We start from the raw sequence: 19149 nt of genomic DNA on the forward strand, positions 1-19149 counted from the left end.
CCATCTGACCTGCCAATCTTGGATTTGTCAGCCCTGCAGCTACCTGAGTCAGGAGAAGCCTCTAGCTTGATCCATGGACTTGGGAATTTCCAGCCTCTACAACTACATGGGCCATTTCTTTAATTTAAATCTCCCTCTCCCTACATGTACCCAGTGCCATATATATATATATACATCACTGGTTTTGCTTCTCTGGAGATCCCAGCCTAAGACATCCAGGGACCAGTCCCTTCTGATAACATGTCCAAAGTATGTGAGGTGAAATCTCGCCATGCTCATTTCTAAGAGGCTTTTTGGCTGTGCTTCTTCCAAGACAGATTTGTTTGTTCTTCTGGCAGTCTATGGTATATTCAATATTCTTTGCCAAAACCGTAATTCAAAGGCTTCAATCCTTTGGTCCTCTTTATTCATTGTCCAGCTTTCATATGCATATAAGGTGACTGAAAAGACCATGGCTTGGGTCAGGTGCACCTCAGTCCTCAAAGTGACATCTTTGCTGTTTAACACTTTAAAGAGGTCTTTTGCAGCAGATTTGCCCAATGCAATGTGTCGTTTGATTTCTTGACTGCTGCTTCCATGGGTGTTGATTGTGTATCCAAGTAAGACGAAATTCTTGACAACTTCAATCTTTTCTCTGTTTATCATGATGTTGCTTATTGGTTCAGCTCATGAGGATTTTTGTGTTCTTTATGATGAGGTGTAATCCATACTGAAGGCTGTAGTCTTTGATCTTCATCAGTAAGTGCTTCAAGTCCTCTTCTCTTTCAGCAAGTAAGGTTGTGTCATCTGCATATCATAGATTGTTAATGAGTCTTTCTCCAGTCCTGATGCCACGTACTTCTTCATATAATCCAGCTACTTAGATTATTTGCTCAGCATACATATTGAATAAGTATACTCTGAACATAGTGCTCTTATAAAGAATTATCTATACGAGCTTAATCTGACAACAGTTCATCTAAAGCAAAGGTGAGAACTTTAATGGACAGAGAGTCAAAATTAATGGTGATGAAACAATGTGGGTAGAGATAGTGAGAATGGTGACACAATGTGAAGTATGTAACCGATGTCATTGAACAGTTTATGTACAAATTGTGAATAGCTGTGTTTGGTTGTGTATATTGTCACCAAAAATTTACATGTATGTGTATATATATATATGGAAACCCCAGTAGTGTAGTGGTTAAGTGCTACGGCTGCTAACCAAAGGGTTGGCAGTTCGAATCCATCAGGCGCTCCTTGGAAACTCTACGGGGCAGTTCTACTCTGTCCTGTAGGGTCGCTATGAGTCGGAATCAACTCGACGGCACTGGGTTTGGTTTTGGGTATATATATATATGAAATTGCGATCTGAGCTTTAATGGGGGCGGCGGAAAGGTAGTACAAGGCAGTGCGAGAGCCACAGACGGCTCCTAACCCGTCTAGGGTGAGAGCTAGCACTTCTTGGACAAGATTATTCAGGGCTGAGACCTAAATAATAAACACGCCATTCATTCGACTGCTCAGACCCTCCGTTTTTCAATCTGGAAAATGAGGTTTCATAAGTAAGCTGTTAAATGTGGAATCTAGGATTTTGCCTTAGACGAGCTGCAACAGGAGGACTTGAAGATACTCCTCCGAAGAGACTTCAAGGCTGAGAGAAAGAGCCTAAAGGTCTATCAGCAGACGCGCCAGCTGTACAAAGACCGGCTGCACTTAAACTTGGAGCGCTCTGTCTCCTCCCGCCGCTACAAAAAAAAACCCATTGCCATGGAATTGATTCCGACTCATAGGGACCCTGTGACAGAGTAGAACTGCCCCAGAGTTTCCAAGGACCGCCCGGTGAACTTGAACTGCCGAGCTTTTGGGCGCAGCGGTAGTTCTTCAACACTACGCCACCTGGGAAATTCTGTTCTGCTCCAGGGCGCACGCGCGAACTCAGCTGGGCCGTTCCACAACTCCCAGAGTGCTCCGCGTCCAAGCCGCCCCCTCCGGGACGAAGATGGCGGCTAGTAAGTGCGGGCGTCCCAGGCGCGCGGGGGCTCGGGTAATTTCAGGAGCGCTCCCCTCCCCGGGCAGAGACCGGGAGAAGGTGTGTTGGAGCACTCGAGGAGACGGTGGGGTCCGTGCCGCAGGGGAACGCTGAGGTCACGAAGGGAGGTTACGAAGGAGTTCTTTGGGCAGGGGTGGCACAAGAGAGTTAGAGGTCACCGCGGGCAGACCCTTTAGAGGTGACCCTCCTCGCCCATCCCTCCAGGACTCGCCGCCTACCTCAAGAATGCCTGGGGCAAGGAGCCGGTGCTGGTCGCATCCTTCACCATCACGGGACTCGGTGCGTGAGTGCCCCAGGCGTAAACGTGTATCACCCCGCACCGGCGTTCCACTTTACCCCGAAGACCCCATCGCCCACCACTAGCGTCCAATCTTTACCCCCAAGATCAAATCCCCCCCCAACCAACATCCCACCGCTAGCGTTCCATGTTTATTCCCAAGGCCCCATCGCTGCCCTGAACATTCTGTGCCGTCACCAGTGTGCCAATACCCAACGACTTTCCATTGATGACACTTATCCCAAACATTACAACCCCTCACTCCCAGGAACTACAGTTCCCTCAAGAATATTGCATAATCCTCTCACCGCCCTCCCCAGGTCCAAGAGGTTCGCTATCCGTTTAAAGGAGAGGCTCTTACCCTCCATGCTGTGCATTGAAGACCGTTAAAGCAAACCCACTGCCTTGTAGTCTATTCTGACTCACAGCGACCCTATAGGACAGAGTAGAACTGCCCGGGAGCCCCCTGCCTCCCACACCTACATCCTGCATTGAGTTGGTTGGGTAGAAGGAGCTGGGGAACCTGTATTTTGTGAAAATGCCCCACCCGTTCTAATATGCCACCCTGTTTGAGAACCTCTGCTCTAGAGCAAGGTTGCTCAAACTTCAAAGAGCATTGGAATCACTGGAAGTGGGGAAGGGGGCCTTGTTTAAACGTAGGTTCTGATTCAGTAGGCCTGGGATGGAGCTTAGGATTCTGCATTTCAGAGTTTAAAGGCATTGGCAATAGGCCAACAAAATCAAATCCATTGCTATGGATTCCAACAAATATTGACCCCATGTAACACAGGGTTTCGAGGGGTGTAATCTTTACGGAAGCAAACTGCTACATCTTGGTCCTGCTGAACGGCTGGTGGGTTTGAACCACGGACATTGTAGTTAGCAGGGGAGCACTTAACCACTGCTCCTCTAGGGCTCCCTCACACTGGCAATACTGTGTGCCAAAGGCCACACACTGGGTAAGGTTCAGGTAAGCTGGTCGGGCCGATTAGTAGGGCAGCTAGGAGCCACACATGGCCATTGAGCATTTGAAATGGGGCTGGTGAATTGAGATGGGGTGGGCGGAAGTACACACTGAACCTTGAAGCTGTAGTGTGACCAGGAGCCTGGTGGTTCAATGGTTAAGTGCTCAGCTACTAACTGAAAGGTTGGTAGTTCGAACCCAGCTGCTTCTTGGGAGAAAGACCTGGAGATCTGCTCCTGTAAAGATTACAGCCTATGGAAATGCCATGGGGCAGTTCTACTCTGTTACATGGTGTTGGTATGAGTTGGAATTGACTTGATGCCACCCAACAACAATATGACAAAAAGAATGTAAAATAATTTTTTATACTGGTGACATGTTGAGATGATACTGTTTTGGATATATCAGGTTAAATATATTTTTTTAACTAACTTTACGTGTATATTTTTCATGTGACTTACTAGGAAGTGTAAAATTATTTATATTGCTCATGTCATCTTTCTATCGGCCAGCACTGGCCTAGAACATTCCTGTTACACACTCCACCCCCCAGGACTCCTGCTCCCACCTTATTCAGTCTGTACCTCCTCAGTGACTGTTCCTCCCCGCTCCCAGTTAGTAACAGTTCATCATTCCTGCGGAACATTCCCAAGACACCTCCCTTCCCGGATGCTCCATGAACACCCCTACACCCAGACACACTCATTTCCTTGAGCACCCACTTCCTCCCTTTGCCCTCTAGGGCTGATGTATCCGTAAGTGCATGGCTTCCACCCCCACCCCCTAAAAAGACTTGTAAACAAATCCCCTACCCATAAATGGGGATTCTCAAGGTGCCCTGCAGGGTAAAGGTGCTACACCTCCCTGCCCTCAAACCCCCATGCACTCAACCCCCCTTCCTTTGCCAAAATTCATTTTCTGTCCCCATGCTCCTCCCTCCCCCTCCCCAGTGCCGCCACCTCCTGGGCCTCACCCTGTGTCTCTCCACAGCTATAATTCTGCCCCTGTTCAGCCCCTACACCAAGTACTCCAGCATGATCAACCAGGCCACCCCCTACTGCTACCCAGGTGAGTAGGAGCCAAGTAGGGTCCTCTGGGACAGACCCAGTCTCCCTGTGCTGGGGAACGATAATTAAGGGTGGGTCTTTCCTCAGCATCCCCATGGGGCAGTTCTAGTTTGTCCTATATGATCACTATGAGTGGGTTTGGTTTTGGTTTTCTTGGGATCTTTTTTTTTTAATGGAGAAATAATTCATAGACCATAAAATTAATCCTGTCCATTTTTGTGCTTTGAGTTTCTGCTGTCTTTCTGGATTTCTGTTCCTCTCTGAAGGAGCCCCGATGGCACAAAGGTTAAGCACTCGGCTGCTAACTGAAGGGTCAGCAGTTCGAACCCACCCAGTGGCTCCACAGAAAAAACTGGTGATCTGTTCTTGTAAAGATTACAGTCGAGAAAACCCTGCGGGGCAGTTCTACTCTGTCACATGCTATTGCTGAGTAGGAATTGACTTACCAGCACCCAACAACATATCCGTTTCTGGGTTTGCCTCTCTGTTGCTGTCTGGATTTTTGTCTTTTTGGGTCTCCATCTTTCCAGGTGTCTCTTCCCTCTCTGGTTTCCCATATCTCTAGGTCTGTCTCCCAGCTGCTCTCTGCATCTCTGATTCTCTGTCCTCTCCACCCTCCTCTCTCTTGCCCTCGGGGTTGTGATTCCCTCTCTGAATATAAGATAGGCCAGCACCGGAGCTGTGCTGGTCTCAACGGCCCACCATCCCGTCTCACAGTGCCCCTCCGAGATGATGGGAATATGCCCGACGTGCCCAGCCACCCTCAGGACCCCCAAGGCCCCAGCTTGGAGTGGCTGAAGAAACTGTGAGCACCTCCACAATGGCTCCCCTGTGGCCGTCAATAAAAACCTGAAAAGCTGCCCCAGACTTTGTGTGTGTGATCAGAGGCATGGCCGCAGACAGTGGCCACAAAATGTGGGGGTCAGTTTATTGGGGGGCGTGTTAGTCGAAGGGGGAGCTGGCCAAGGTGGGGTAGGGCAGCAGTTTGTCTGGCCCCCGAGACACCCAGCTTGAATCCAGGGCCTCATCCGCTTCGAAGCCAAAGTCTTCCTCGACCTTGATCTGGGGAGGGGAGGAATAGGGTGTAAGTGGTCCTGGAGTCCGGCGAGTGCCCACCAGCCTCCTAGTCTTGCTTTCCCAGGCCGGACAACTTTGCCTCCAGGACTTCAGAGGCAACCCCAGTATCCCTAGGTCCAAACTTGCTTCAACTCCCCCTGCATCCCCTTCTTTTCCCACCCAATTTTCTCTGCTCCTTCTTCCTCCTCTACTCCTAACCTTCTCCAGGTCTTCTTTCTCTCCATCTTTGCCTCCTTTTCTACACAACACCCTGCCTGCCTTTTTGCAACTCTTCTACTGTCCAACTGCAGACCTTTTCCAGCCCTCCCTGCATCCCCTCCATGTTCTCCTGCTCTCCCCTGCCCTGGGCCTGCACCCCCTTGGTCCCACCCACCCCCCACCTGCACTGGGGCCAGCTCTGGGGTCAGCGCAGTTCCTGCTCCCCGACGTCCATCCCGGGGTGCCCGCCGCCTCTTCCGCCCACTGGGCCCCTCCCCAGCAGCCGGGCTGCTGGGCTCGGGGGGTACCGGGGTCCTTCTGGGCGGGGACAGTCCCTCTTTCTCAGGAGGCTCGTTCTCAGCATTGCCTGGGGTGGGGGCATCAGTGCCCTGGCTGCCCTCGTCCTGGAGGGGGGAAGGGAAAGTGGGTGGAAATGGAGTCCTGGCTGCTCACAGTTCCCCTGGCCCACTCAGAAGAGGGGTGCCCTCACCTCCAGCACGATAGTGAACTGGCCGGCCCGGTAGTCATCCCCGTAGGAGTCCAGCACTCGCATGAGGAACCTGCATGGGAGAGAAGCGCCAGTGGAGTCACATTAATGGATTGAACTGTGTCCCCCAAAAGCGTGTGTTGTGTGTAACTCCTGACCTCTCTACCTGTGGAATGGGTTTTGAGATACCAAAAAAAGCAGATTAGGCAGAGAGGCAAGCAGAGATGGGGAAAGACAGATGCCACACCACATGAAGATCACCAAGGAGCCAAGGACCTTCCCGAGAGCTGACAGAAAAAAGCCTTCCTCTAGAGCCAGTGCCCTGAATTCACACTTCTAGTGTCCTAGACTGTAAGAAAATAAATTTCTGTTTGCTAAAACCACCTACTTGGTGGCATTTGTTATAGCAGTGCTAGATAACTTAGACAAGTAATGTTCTCAGTTAGCAGTTGAGTAAAAAGGGCAGACAGCAGAGCCCAGTGCTGATTCCCTTTGAAGCCAAAGTTGTCCTTGACTCAGAAAGTTATGAGCTCTGGAGGCTGACAGATCTGGGTTCCAAGCACTTGACCAGCAAGTGGGCCCTGGGCAAGACAATCTGAGCCTTGGTTTTCTGCTCTGTCGATGAGAGAAGACAGCCTTGACTCGGCTGGACTGCCGTGATAGTGACAGTGACATGATACCTACAAAGCACTTAGTATGAAATCTCGTACTGAGCATTCAGATGTGAGAGTTATTATTTCACATAACTGGAAAAAAAAGAGAGGTAGGTAAGTGCCTGGGTATGTGCAGAAAATATCCTACTGGTGCCTTCTTTCTCCCTACCCTGCTTCTAAGGTTTTTTCTTTCTTTTAAATGCTAATTAAGGACACCTGGTGGTGCAGTGGTTCCATGCTTGGCTGCTAAACAAGAGGTCCACAGTTCGAACCCACCAGTGCGCCACAGGAGAAAGATGTTGCACTCTGCTTCTGTAGAGACTGCAGTTTAGGAAACCCTATGGGGGAGTGTTACTCTCCTGTAGGGTGCCTATCAGTCAGACTTGACAGCAGTGGGTTTTGATTTGTTTTGGTGGAGCAAAGATTAAGTGCTAGGCTGCTAACTGAAACGGTGGTGGTTCGAATCTACCTAGCGGTTCCACAGGATGGTCCTGGCGATCTGCTCCCATGAAGATTACAGCCTAGAAATTCCTATGTGGCAGTCACATGGGGTCGCTATGAACTGAAAATCGACTTGACAGCACCTAACAATTGTTAATTGATTGACCTGGAGAGAGGGCTGTATGTAACACTGAAGATGGCAGGATACATCACGGAACAAAACAAAGATCCCTGTGCTTATGGAACTCTGGTTCTTGCAGCAATTAAAAAATCAGCCAAATACACTAAGTCAGAATGAAGGAAGGAGGGTTGATTATACCTGGATGAAGGACTGTACCTTAACAAAAGGACCATGAGGGGAAGCCTCACTGAGCAGGCGTTACAGATTGAATTGTGTCCCCCAAAAATATGTTTACTTGGCTAGGCCATGATTCCCAGTATTGTGTGGTTGTCCATTTTGGGATCTGGTGTGATTATCCTGTATTATAAATCTTAACCTCTTTGATGTTAATGAGGCAGGATTAGAGGCAGTTTCGTTAATAAGGCAGGATCAAATCTGTAGAGTTAGGTTGTATTTTGAGTTAATCTCTTTTAAGACAGAATCAAGCAGAGAGAAAAAGGACCACATACCACCAAGAAAGAAGCGCTGGGGGTGGAGCGCATCCTTTGGATCCAGGGTCCCTGTGCTGAGAAGCTCCTAGAGCAGGGGGAATTGATGACGAGGACCTTGCCCCAGAATCAACAGAGAGAGAAGGCGTTCCCCTGGAGCTGGCACCCTGAATTTGGGATTCTAGCCTTCTAGACTGTGAGAGAATCAATTTGTTTGTTAAAGCCATTCACTTGTATTTCTGTTACTGGGCACTAGATAACTAAAATAGCAGGTGAGACTTCATGTCCCTGAAGGAGGTGAAGGAATGATGGAAGAACATTTCTGGCAGAAGGAACAGATGTGCAAAGACCCTGGGGTGGGAGCATGCCTGGTGTGTTCTAGGTAGAGCAAGGCAGCCAGTCGTGGTGTGGAGGAACACTTGTTTGGCCTTTCTCACCATGGTTTTGTAACTCACTTGAGTGGGATTGCAAGTAAGGTTAACCAAGGGGATTGGTCAGTTTTACCATCCCGCTGGGCTTGAAATGGGCCATCCCAGAGGCAGGAAAGAAGACTCCACCACCACCAAGGAAGGACAGCCAAGAGCAGATTCCTGCACTGAGAAGCTCCTGGAACCAGGAGACCATTAGAGAGAGCTGTAACACTGAAGACAGCAGCAGAGAAACCGCGGCAGGAGGTACTAGCAGGAGCCAGTGCAGTGGGCTTCCTGGCCCATGGAATTAGAAAGCTGAGTACCTTTGGGACAAGGCTTACTGGTGGAGTGGAGTGTCTCTGGGCGCTTACTGGCAGAGCTAAAAGAACTTTGTAGCATGCCTGAACAGGACAGAGGCCAGGGGCCAGAGAGAGGTATGCTTGCACGCACGGCTGGAAGGAAGCTGTCCTGATGGAAGAACAGTATCCTGAGTGTTCCTGAACTTGCAGTGAATTATCAAACCCAGCAGAGAAGCAGAGAGTGGCGTGGGAGGACAGTTGGTGTCAGAATTGGTAAAGATGGTGGAGAGAGGAGGCAGGACTGAACTCCGTCTAATGGGAGTCAGCCTTGGGCTGTTGATCTTGATTTTCCTTCCCCCTGGAGAAGTTAGAGGAGGTCAGACTCCGCCCCCACACCATTTTTACACAAATGTAATGAATGGACTGTGTGATGTAGGGTCTTGGCAACTGTTGAAACGATGATGGGTCCAATGGGAGCCACTGCAGGGCCTTGAGCAGAGGAGGAGTGAGTTGGCATGTACTACATTTAAAAGGACCACTTAGCCACCACCTGAGTTTCTAAAGCAGTTGGTCGGGGCGGGCGGGGGGTGGGGGCTGAGTCCTTGCACTTGTGACCATTTCCCAGGCACCTCAGAAGAAAGGCCTGGGATGTACTTCTGAAAAATCAGCTACCGAAAACCCTATGGAGAACACAACAGAGAATCCCTGATGGAGCAGGAGTGCAGTGGGATGCAGATCTCAAATTCTTCTAAAAAGACCAGACTTAATGGTCTGAGCTTAGAAGGACCCCAGAGGTCATAGTCCCCAGATCTTCTGTTGGCCCAAGACTGGAACCATTCCCAAAGCCAACTCTTCAGACAGGAATTGGACTCAACTATAAGATAGAAAATGATACTGGTGAGGAGTGAGCTTCTTGGCTCAAGCAGACAAATGAGACTGTGGGCAGCTCCTGTCTGAAGGGGAGATGAGAAGGCAGAGGGGGACAGAAGCTGGCTGAATGGTTACGGGAATACGGGTGGAGGAGGAGTGTGCTGTCTCATTAGAGGGAGAGCAACTAGGAGTACATAGCAAGGTGTATAAAAATTTTTCTATGAGAGACTCACTGGATTTGTAAACTTTCACTTAAAGCACACACACACACAAAAAAAAACCCTGAAGAAGAAAACCCTATGGACTCCTGAAACTGCTGCCCTGAGATAATCTTTAAAACTTAAACCAAAAATATCTCCTGAAGTCTTTTTTAAACCAAACAATAGTTTAGCTTAACTGGTAAAGAATGTCTGCCTTGAGCATTGTGCTCTTCTAAGGTCTATCTATAGGGAGTCAAATTGACAACAGCAACTCAAAGATTAGATGTGAACCTTAGGAGGCAACGCGTTTATCTTAATTGTGGAGGAACTCGGAAAAGGAGGGTGAGAATAGTTGCACAACTTGAAGAATGTAATCAATGTCACTGAATTGTTTATGTAGAAACTGTTGAACTGGTATATGTTTGGCTGTATATATTATCAACAACAACAAAATAAATAAAATCCTTAAAAAGAAAACCCCATGGAGGGTAGTTCTACTCTGACATACATAGAGTTACCATGAGTCAGAATCGACTTGACGGGAACTGGCTGACACCACACTTTGAGAACCAATGGGCCAGGCTCCAAATAGAACATTCAGTAAGAATCATTACCTTCACTGACCCACATGAAACTAGTAAGAGAAACTTAGCATGTTCAGATACTTACCCAACTTTTTGATATTTAGCTGTAAACTACTGCAAAATAAAATATGGGCTCGTAAGAGAGGTGGGGCCAAGATGGCCGAGTAGTCAAGGTGGTTCCAGTGGTCCCTCTTACAACAAAGACCCGAGAAAACAAGTGAATCGATTATATATATAACAAGACAGGAACCCTGAGCATCAAAGGCAAAGTTAAGAAATCGGAGTGACAGAGGAACAGAGAGATGGTGCAGAGGCAGCAAGGAGTTGCCGAGTCAGTGGCAGCACCTCAGCCCCTATTCCCCTGCGGCGTGGCCGGTGGTAGCGTCCCAGGATGTGGCTGCTTCAGCTAAAGAAGGCAAGTGAAGTGGTGCACCCCTGACTCCCTGGTGTGACTGAGATGGGGCTGGCGGTGGCATTTTGGATGCAGCTGCTTCAGCAAAAGGAGGCAAGTGAGGTGCTGCAGCCCTGACCCCCTGGTGTGACCGTGGAGCCAGCACACACAATCCACACACACCTCCAGAATCTGAGATAAAACAGTGCTCTTGGCACAAGATAAGTGATTTTGTCTAGTTTACCAGAGGATCTAGTAGCTCCTCCTTTTCAAAGAACTATCTGATCCCTCCTCCCACTGCCCCAGCCAGCTTCATTAACAGTTGATTTCCTTGGGCCAGAGATAGGCCCTGCTGCGCTCCCTGAGCCATTCCCCTGGCCTTGGAGAACGCACAAACTAACAAATGGAGGAAAAATACTCTGCTGACTACCCTAATCTGAAAACTCAGAGCAGAAGCAGCTCCAGTCCAGGCCCAAGCAGTCCACAGACTTTGTCTTCACCTCTGCATAGATCCAGGTGGCCCGATTACAGCAGATAGGATCGGGCTGTTATATTGCAAGGGCAAATCTGTTTGAGGTCTGACTGTAACTGTTTCAGCTGTGTGCTGGAGAGGCAGGTTTTTGACATTTGATACCACTCTGCCTATTAAACAGGCCTCTCACCTACCCACAGCTGGGGCCTGAGAACTGGAGGCTCCACCCACACCACCTAGCCACCTGCAACAGGGCTCCAAGGATAAGTGGTGCCTACCAGTCCTTATGTAAAAAGCACTGGATGCCTATGGTACTGCCACAGAGCCCACCCACCAGAGCGCTCTAGAGAACAGGAACATGCCTTCCTCACAGATATTTGGGGAAAAGCTGTCAGCCCCCTGCCCTCCTCAGAGTGTGAGCTCCTGCTGCTACCAGAAACTTGCACGTACACCAATCATCACTGCTTCTCTAAGATTGTAGGTGAGAGCGTGCACCACGCACTAGGTGACCGACTACCAGGACACCTGAGCTGAATCTATACAAGAATAGTCAATGGACTCCTAGGCTCATATACCTGGTAAAAGGTCTAGCCATCTGGTAACAGGATGTTAGTGCTTCAAAGGCTCACCAATAATCAAGTTAGCTCACTCTAGTAACCTATTTGGGTATATCGAAACAAAACAAAGCAAGAAGCTAAGACATGGTGAGCAAACAAAGTAAACTAATACAATAACTTATAGATGGCTCAGAGATAACAGTTGATATCAAATCACATAAAATATTGGCTAATGGTACAAATTAAGGAGCCCTGGTGGTGCAGTGGTTGAAGCGCTTGGCTGCTAAGTAAAAGGTCGGTGGTTCGAACCCACAAGCTCTTCTATGGAAATGTGGCAGTCTGCTTCCGTAAGCCTTGGAAACCCTGTAGGACAGTTGTATCCTTTCTTAAGGGGTCACTGTAAGTTGGCAGTGGGTTTACGGGTTTTGTTTGTTTTTATATAATGGTACAAACAGGAAAAAAAGGGTTTACTAGGCTGCTGAGAAAAGAGACTTGGGGGAGAGGGTAAGGGAGGATCTGGGAGACCAGTTAGGAACACTTGGCGGTAATCCAGGCACGAGGTGATGGCCTGTTATGGGTTGACTTGTGTCCCCCCAAAAGATATGTTGAAGTCCTAATCCTTGTACCTGTAAGCGTGACCTTGTTTGAAAACAGAGTTTTTCTTTTCTTATCAGTTAAATTAAACAAGGTCATACAGGTTTAGGGTGGGTTCTAACCTCAATCCCTTCTCTCTTTTTAACATTTTATCGTGTTTACAGTGAAAGTTTACAGAGCAAATTAGGTTCCCATTTAACACTTTCAACACAAATTATCCACTGATTCTGGTTCCGTGTTTCACAATGTGTTGTCATTTTCATTCATTGTGTTCTGGCTGCACCATTTCCAGGATTCCAGTTTCCCGTACTCCAGTTTCCCTGACCCCTTACCGCCTCCTCTTTGCTTCAGAGTAATTTTTGGCTATTTGGTCTCACACAGATGGTTTTTTAAGGGAGCTCATCAGTCATGGGTGAGATTCTTTATTTTGTGAGCCAATCTGTTATTTCACCAGAAGGTAACATCAAGGGATAATTTTGGTGTAAAGTCTTCATCCCTTCTAAGTTAACGTCTCACATAAGGGGAGAACACACATGGAAACAGACACACGGGAAGACAGACAACATGTGACAACAGAAGGGGAGAACAGACATGGAAACAGACACACGGGGAAGACAGACACCATGTGACAACAGAAGGGGAGAACACACATTGAAACAGACACACGGGAAGACAGACACCATGCGACAACAGAAGGGGAGAACAGACATGGAAACAGACACACGGGGAAGACAGACACCATGCGACAACAGAAGGGGAGAACAGACATGGAAACACACACAGGGAAAGCCAGGCACCATGTGACAACAGAAGGGGAGAACACACATTGAAACAGACACACGGAAAGACAGACACCATGCGACAACAGAAGGGGAGAACAGACATGGAAACAGACACACAGGGAAAGACAGGCACCATGTGACAACAGAAGGGGAGAACAGACATGGAGACAGACCCACGGGGCAGACACCATGCGACAACAGAAGGGGAGAACAGACATGGAGACAGACCCACGGGGCAGACACCATGCGACAACAGAAGGGGAGAACAGACATGGAGACAGACACACGGGGAAGACAGACACCATGCGACAACAGAAGGGGAGAACAGACATGGAGACAGACACACGGGGAAGACAGACACCATGCGACAACAGAAGGGGAGAACAGACATGGAGACAGACACACGGGGAAGACAGACACCATGCGACAACAGAAGCAGATGCATCAACAAGCAGCCAAAGAACGCCAAGGGTTACCAGCAGCCACCAGAATTGAGGAGAGAGGTGTGGAACAGATTCTCCCTCAGAGCCCTTAGAAGGAACCAACACTGCTCTTACCCTGATTTGCACTTCTAGCCTCCAGAGCCATGAAAGAATAAATTTATATTCGTTAAAGCCATCCACTTTGTGGTGTTTTGTTACTGCAGCTCCAGTACTATGTGCCGTCCAGTCGATTCCAACTCATAACAACCCCGTGTAACAGAGGAGAACTGCCCCATACGGTTTCCTGGGCTGTCATGAGAACAGATTGCCAGGTCTCTCTCCTGCAGAGCTGCCAGGAGGGTTCAAATCTCCAACCTTCCAGTTAGCAGCCAAGTGCTTAACCGTTTGTGCCACCACAGCTCCTTAACACCCTCTTAAAACCAAAACCAAACCCAGTGCCGCTGAGTCGATTCCGACTCATAGCGACCCTATGGGACAGAGCAGAACTGCCCCCTAGAGTTTCCAAGGAGTGCCTGGTGGATTTGAACTACTGACCCTTTGGTTAGCAGCTGTAGCACTTAACCACTATGCCACCAGGGTTTCCAACACCCTCTTAGCTGACAGGAAATAGGCTCAGAAAGGGGCTGTCGCTTGCTCAGAGTCACACAACAAAAAAGGGCTTGCAACCAGGTCTGAGATGCTAATGCTTGTGCTCCTCCCATTCTGCTGTGCTCCCTGTTCAGAGAGAGCACACACACTCCACCTGGCCTTCCCCTGGTCCATCTCAGCTGCCAGCACCCAGCTCCGTCCTCTCCTCCTTCAGGCCTGTGAGGCCAGGCAGACAGGGAAGATGGCAGAGAGATGGCAAGTGGTGGCAAGCCAGTTTAGGGGCAGAGTTACAGGGGCCCTGTGCGGGTTTGGAAGGACTTACCTCCGTTCCTGCTGAAGTCTCCGTGTTATCCTCTGTACCTGATGGAGTCTGTTCAAGACCCGCTCGTTCACCTGGAAGGAAGTGGAAGAAAACACAAGTCAATGCCATTCCACTCACCCTCCCATTCATTTAATCTCCACCTGTCTACATGCCCAGCCTTCCTGGCCTAGCTGAATGAATCTTTCATGTACTCATTCTTCCATTATTGCTTCCTTGACACCTCTTATGTTTCAGGCACTATGCAAGGCTCTTGGAACACTGTCTCCTGTAGGAGCTTCCCTGACAACCCAGATTGTATCCCTGATGTCTCATGTGTGCTTCTCATCCTCTCCACTGACCACAGGCTCAAAGCCCAGGCCCTTCAAATCTCCCACACCCTGACACCCAATAACCCCTCACTTCCTGTCCCTTCTGCCTCTTGAATTTCCCTTGGGTTTTGGGTCTGCTTCTCCCCTTGCATCCCCATGGCCCCTGCCTCAGATTCATATTCTTTCTCTCTTTTAACGTTATTGCGATAAAATAATGAAACATGCTATTTTAACCATCTGTAAGTGTACAACCCAGTGACATTAATTACATCCACCGTGTTCTGTGACCATCACCACACCACCACATTGTCTTGTCTGAATCATTGGGGTAACTGCTTTGGTGAGAATGAGGATGGAGTGGTAAGCAGGGCCCAGATCCTGGAAGGCCAGGAACCCCAGATCAAGAAGTTTAGAGTTCTTTTCTTTAATAATATCTTATTGTGTTTTCTGTGAAGGTTTACACACCAGTTTAGGTTCCCATTCAATAATTTCTACACAGATTGTTCAGTGACATTGGTTACGTTCTTCACAATGTGTGAACATTCTCAATATTTACATTCTGATTGTTCTGTTTCCATTAACCTAGTTTCTCTGTCCCCTTACTTTCTCATCTTTGTTTTAAAGTACATTAATTGTTGATATGCAGACAACACAACCTTGCTTCAGTATAGATTATACCTCAACATAAAGAAAACAAAAATCCTCACAACTGCACCACTAAGCAACATCATGATAAATGGAGAAAAGATTTAAGTTGTCAAGGATTTCATTTTACTTGGATCCACAATCAATGCCCATGGAAGCAACAGTCAAAAAATCAAACAATGAAACAACCCAGATGCCCATCAACAGATGAATGGATAAACAAACTATGGGACCTACACACAATGGAGTATCACACAACCATAAAGAACAATGATGAATCTGTGAAGCATCTCACAACAAGGATAAATCTAGAGGGCATTATGCTGACTGAAATAAGTCAATCAGAAAATGACAAATACTGTATGAGACCACTACTATATAAAAACTCATGAAAAGGTTTACACACACACACACAAACAATCTTTGATGGTTACGAAGGAGGGGAGGGGTGGGGATGGAATAATTAGACAATAAAAATAGATAAGTGGTAACTTCGGTGAAGGGTAAGACAGTGCATGATATTGGGGAAGCCAGCACAACTTGTAAAAGGCAAGGTCATGGAGGCTCCATAGACATCCAAACTTCCTGAGGAACTGAATTACTGGCCTGAGGGCTATGGGGACCATGGTCTCAGGGAACATCTAGCTCAAATGACATAACATAATTTATAAAGAAAATGTTATCATCTGGGGTCTTAAAAGCCTGTGAGCAGCCATCTAAGATACTCCAGTGGTCTCACCCATTCGGGAGCAAGGGAAAATGAAAAAAACTAAAGACACAAGGGAAAGATTAGTCCAAAGGACTAATGGACCACAACTACCACAACCTCCACCAGACTGAGTCCAGCACAACTAGATGGTGCCCGGCTACCACCACCAACTACTCTAACAGAGATCACAACAGAGGGTCCTGGACAGAGCTGGAGAAAATGTAGAACAAAATCTAACTCACAAAAAAGAAGACCAGACTTACTGGCCTGGCAGAGACTGGAGAAACCCTGAAAGTATGGTCCCTGGACAACTTTTTAGCGCAGTAATGAAGTCACTCCCAAGGTTCACCCTTCAGCCAAAGATTAGACAGGCACATAAAACAAAACAAGACTAAAGGGGCACACCAGCCCAGAGGCAAGGACTAGAAGGCAGGAGGGCACAGGAAAGCTGGTAATAGGGAACCCAAGGTCGAGAAGGGAGAGTGTTGACAAGTTGTGGGGTTGTTAACCAATATCATAAAACAGTATGTGTACTGTTTAATGAAAACCTAGTTTGTTCTGTAAACCTGCATCTAAACCACAATAAAAAAAAAAATATTGCATTGGGCAAATCTGCTGCAAAAGACCTCTTTAAAATGTTAAAAAGCAGAGATGTCACTTTGAGGACTAAGGTGCATCTGACCCAAAGCATGGTATCTTCAATCGCCTCATACGCATGTGAAAGCATATGAATAAGGAAGACTGAAGAAATATTGATGCATTTGAATTACAGTGTTGGTAATGAATAGTGAATATACCACGGACTGCCAGAAGAATGAACAATCTGTTTTGGAAGAAGTACGGCCAGAATGCTCCTTAGAAGTGAGGATGGTGAGACTTCATCTCATTTACTTTGGTCATGTTATCAAGAGGGACCAGTCCCTGGAAAAGCACATCATACTCAGTAAAGTAGAAGGTCAGTGAAAAAGAGGAAGACCCTCAATGAGAAAGATTGACACAGTGGCTCCAACAATGGGCTCAAGCGTAACGATGACTGTGAGGATGGCACAGGACTGGACAGTGTTTCGTTCTGTTGTACTTGGGACTGCTATGAGTCAGAACTGACTCAATGGCATAACCATGGTTGACCATTTGGTCTCATACAGGTGGTTTTTTAAAGCAGCACAGTACTCACAGGTGATATTCTTTATTTTGTGACCCAATCTGTTACTTAGCTAAAAGGTGACCTCAGGGACTAGTTTTGGTTCAAGGTTTAAAGACTATCTCAGAGCAATAGTCTTGGGGAGTCCTCCAGTCTCAACCAGTCTAATAAGTCTTGTTGGATTTTTTGTTTGTTTGTTTTGAGAGTAAGATAGAACTATCAATAACTTTCAAGCAGGAGAGGGACAGAATCATGTCTGGGTGTTTGAAAGACTCTCTGAAGCTGGTCTCCTGGAAGGGGAGAGGCTGGAGGCCAGGCAACGAGGGAGGAAACTGAAGCCTGAGCCGGGTAGGAGGTAAGGAGATGAAGAGGAGGGGGCAGATTTGAGAAGCAGGAAGGAAGTGACAATTGAGCCAAATCTTAGAATAAAGACAAGTTTGTTAGACTGGATACTATGGAGCCTCACAGCTCTGCCTACCCTAAGATTTGGAGAAGCTGCCCTGAGCTCTCCACCAGGGAGTCCCAGGAAGGTGGGCCTGTACCTCCATGTTCTGAGGGGCTGCGTTGTGGTTAAAGAATGGGTACAGGTTCATGCTGTCTGCCTTCAAATCCCAGCTCCACTTGGGCAAATGCTTTAGTTCCTGTGAGCCTGTGGTCAGTGGAGAGCATGAGACGCACTGTGCAACATCAGAAACAATCTGGGTTGTCAGGAAAGCTCCTAGAGGAGACAGCTCCCCAAGAGAGTCTTGCATAGTGTTGAGAAAACGAATAATGAATGAACGGGTAAATGAAGACTGGAAGGAAGGCTGGACATGTGGACAGGTGGGGACGGAGAGGAGGTGGTAACTTAGGCCAGGGGATCCCCAAACCGGGGGATCCGCACTCACCTACCTGCTCGATCTCCCGGCAGCGCCGACCCAGTGCCTGGTACTTCCTACGATTTAGTTCCCGCTGGCGCCGCCGCCGACCTCGGGCAGCCTCTTCCTCCTCATCCCGCTCCCGAAGCCCCGAGCCGCCCAGACCACCGGACACAAACTCTACTTCGGTTTCTAGCTCGCTTTCCAGGATGTGGCCGCCAAACAGCGGTGGCAGCGCCAACTCCGAGCCTGGCGGCGCTGAGAACTCCTCAAAGCCCACGGCTGCCATGGTCCTGTAGGGCCAAAAGGGGTCAGGGACCCAGGACTTCAGGCACCCAGCCCTCCTCCCTCAAACCCCGGAGGCCGGGGCCCCAGCCCCCGCTTCCCAGGCCCCACAGAATTCGGGTCCCCAACCCCTCCTCCCAGGATCCAAGAGTCCAAGTCCATCTTCCCCCAAGACCCAGGCGAACTCAAGACCCTAATCCCTCAGATCCAGGAGTCCGGACCCCCAGGCTCTCCTCCCTCAGGCCTAGGGGTCCCATCCCCCAGCCCGCTCCTCTCTCAGACTTAGGAGTCCGGGCCCCCAGCCTTCTCCCCCAGGATGCTCGAGGGCAGACTCCAGTTCCTAAAAAACCTCTGGGCGGGGGGGGAGAGGGGATAGATTTTTAATAGTTGCATGAACTACAACTCCCGTCAGCCCTTAGGGTAAAAGCGCAGAAGGTTACATATTTGCAGCTGCAGTGTCTTTCGGAATTGTAGTTTTTCTGAACGGTTCAGCCACTTACCCTTCTCTCTGTTCCAGCTCCATCTCACTCTCGCTCCGGGCGCCCCAGGCTTGGGAACTTCCGACCCCTTCAAACCTCTAGCTCAAGGCGTTCAAAAAACTACCTGTCCCATCAGGCTTCGCGGCTAAGGAAACCGGGCCCGAAACCCGATGCCTCCTGGGAATTGTAGTTCCCTATTTCCGGTTTCGCTCCCACACCACCACCACTTCCACCTCCACCCCGAGTCCCTGCTTGAATGTCTCGCTTTCCCGTCTAACGCCACCACCAGTCTTCTGAGTTGCCACTCTCGTTTCGACACCCTGTCGTTCGGCCACGGCGATCCTCCGCTTACCAGACCCAGTCCACGGCGAGCCGTGAGCCTGCTAAGCCCCTTCCCGCATTCCCGCT

At 48.7% G+C, this 19149-nt stretch overlaps 2 protein-coding genes across 7 annotated transcripts; one reads left to right on the forward strand and one right to left on the reverse strand.

Moving 5' to 3' along the window:
* Nucleotides 1-1925: 1925 nt before the first annotated feature.
* Nucleotides 1926-5200, forward strand: NDUFA3 (NADH:ubiquinone oxidoreductase subunit A3). Of its 4 annotated transcripts, none has more exons than XM_064293381.1 (4): nt 1926-1991; nt 2237-2311; nt 4264-4341; nt 5007-5200. In XM_064293381.1, exons 1-4 carry the CDS (start codon nt 1982-1984, stop codon nt 5147-5149), a joined length of 306 nt encoding a protein of 101 aa, XP_064149451.1. In that variant the 5' UTR covers nt 1926-1981; the 3' UTR covers nt 5150-5200. The 4 variants fall into 4 exon arrangements, with proteins under 4 accessions (XP_064149451.1, XP_003406646.1, XP_064149449.1 ...); XM_003406598.4 differs by having other exon boundaries at nt 1935-1991; nt 5058-5200; XM_064293379.1 differs by having other exon boundaries at nt 1977-2071; nt 4224-4341.
* Nucleotides 5163-19117, reverse strand: TFPT (TCF3 fusion partner). Of its 3 annotated transcripts, none has more exons than XM_064293374.1 (6): nt 18763-19117; nt 18012-18270; nt 14318-14388; nt 6106-6175; nt 5924-6019; nt 5163-5402 (listed from the first exon to the last, which is right to left on the reverse strand). In XM_064293374.1, exons 1-6 carry the CDS (start codon nt 18783-18785, stop codon nt 5283-5285), a joined length of 639 nt encoding a protein of 212 aa, XP_064149444.1. In that variant the 5' UTR covers nt 18786-19117; the 3' UTR covers nt 5163-5282. The 3 variants fall into 3 exon arrangements, with proteins under 3 accessions (XP_064149444.1, XP_064149443.1, XP_064149445.1); XM_064293373.1 differs by having other exon boundaries at nt 5798-6019; XM_064293375.1 differs by lacking the exon at nt 5924-6019.
* Nucleotides 19118-19149: the final 32 nt, after the last annotated feature.

This window comes from Loxodonta africana, chromosome 11 (genome assembly GCF_030014295.1).
Source record: "Loxodonta africana isolate mLoxAfr1 chromosome 11, mLoxAfr1.hap2, whole genome shotgun sequence".
Lineage (NCBI taxonomy): Eukaryota > Metazoa > Chordata > Mammalia > Proboscidea > Elephantidae > Loxodonta > Loxodonta africana.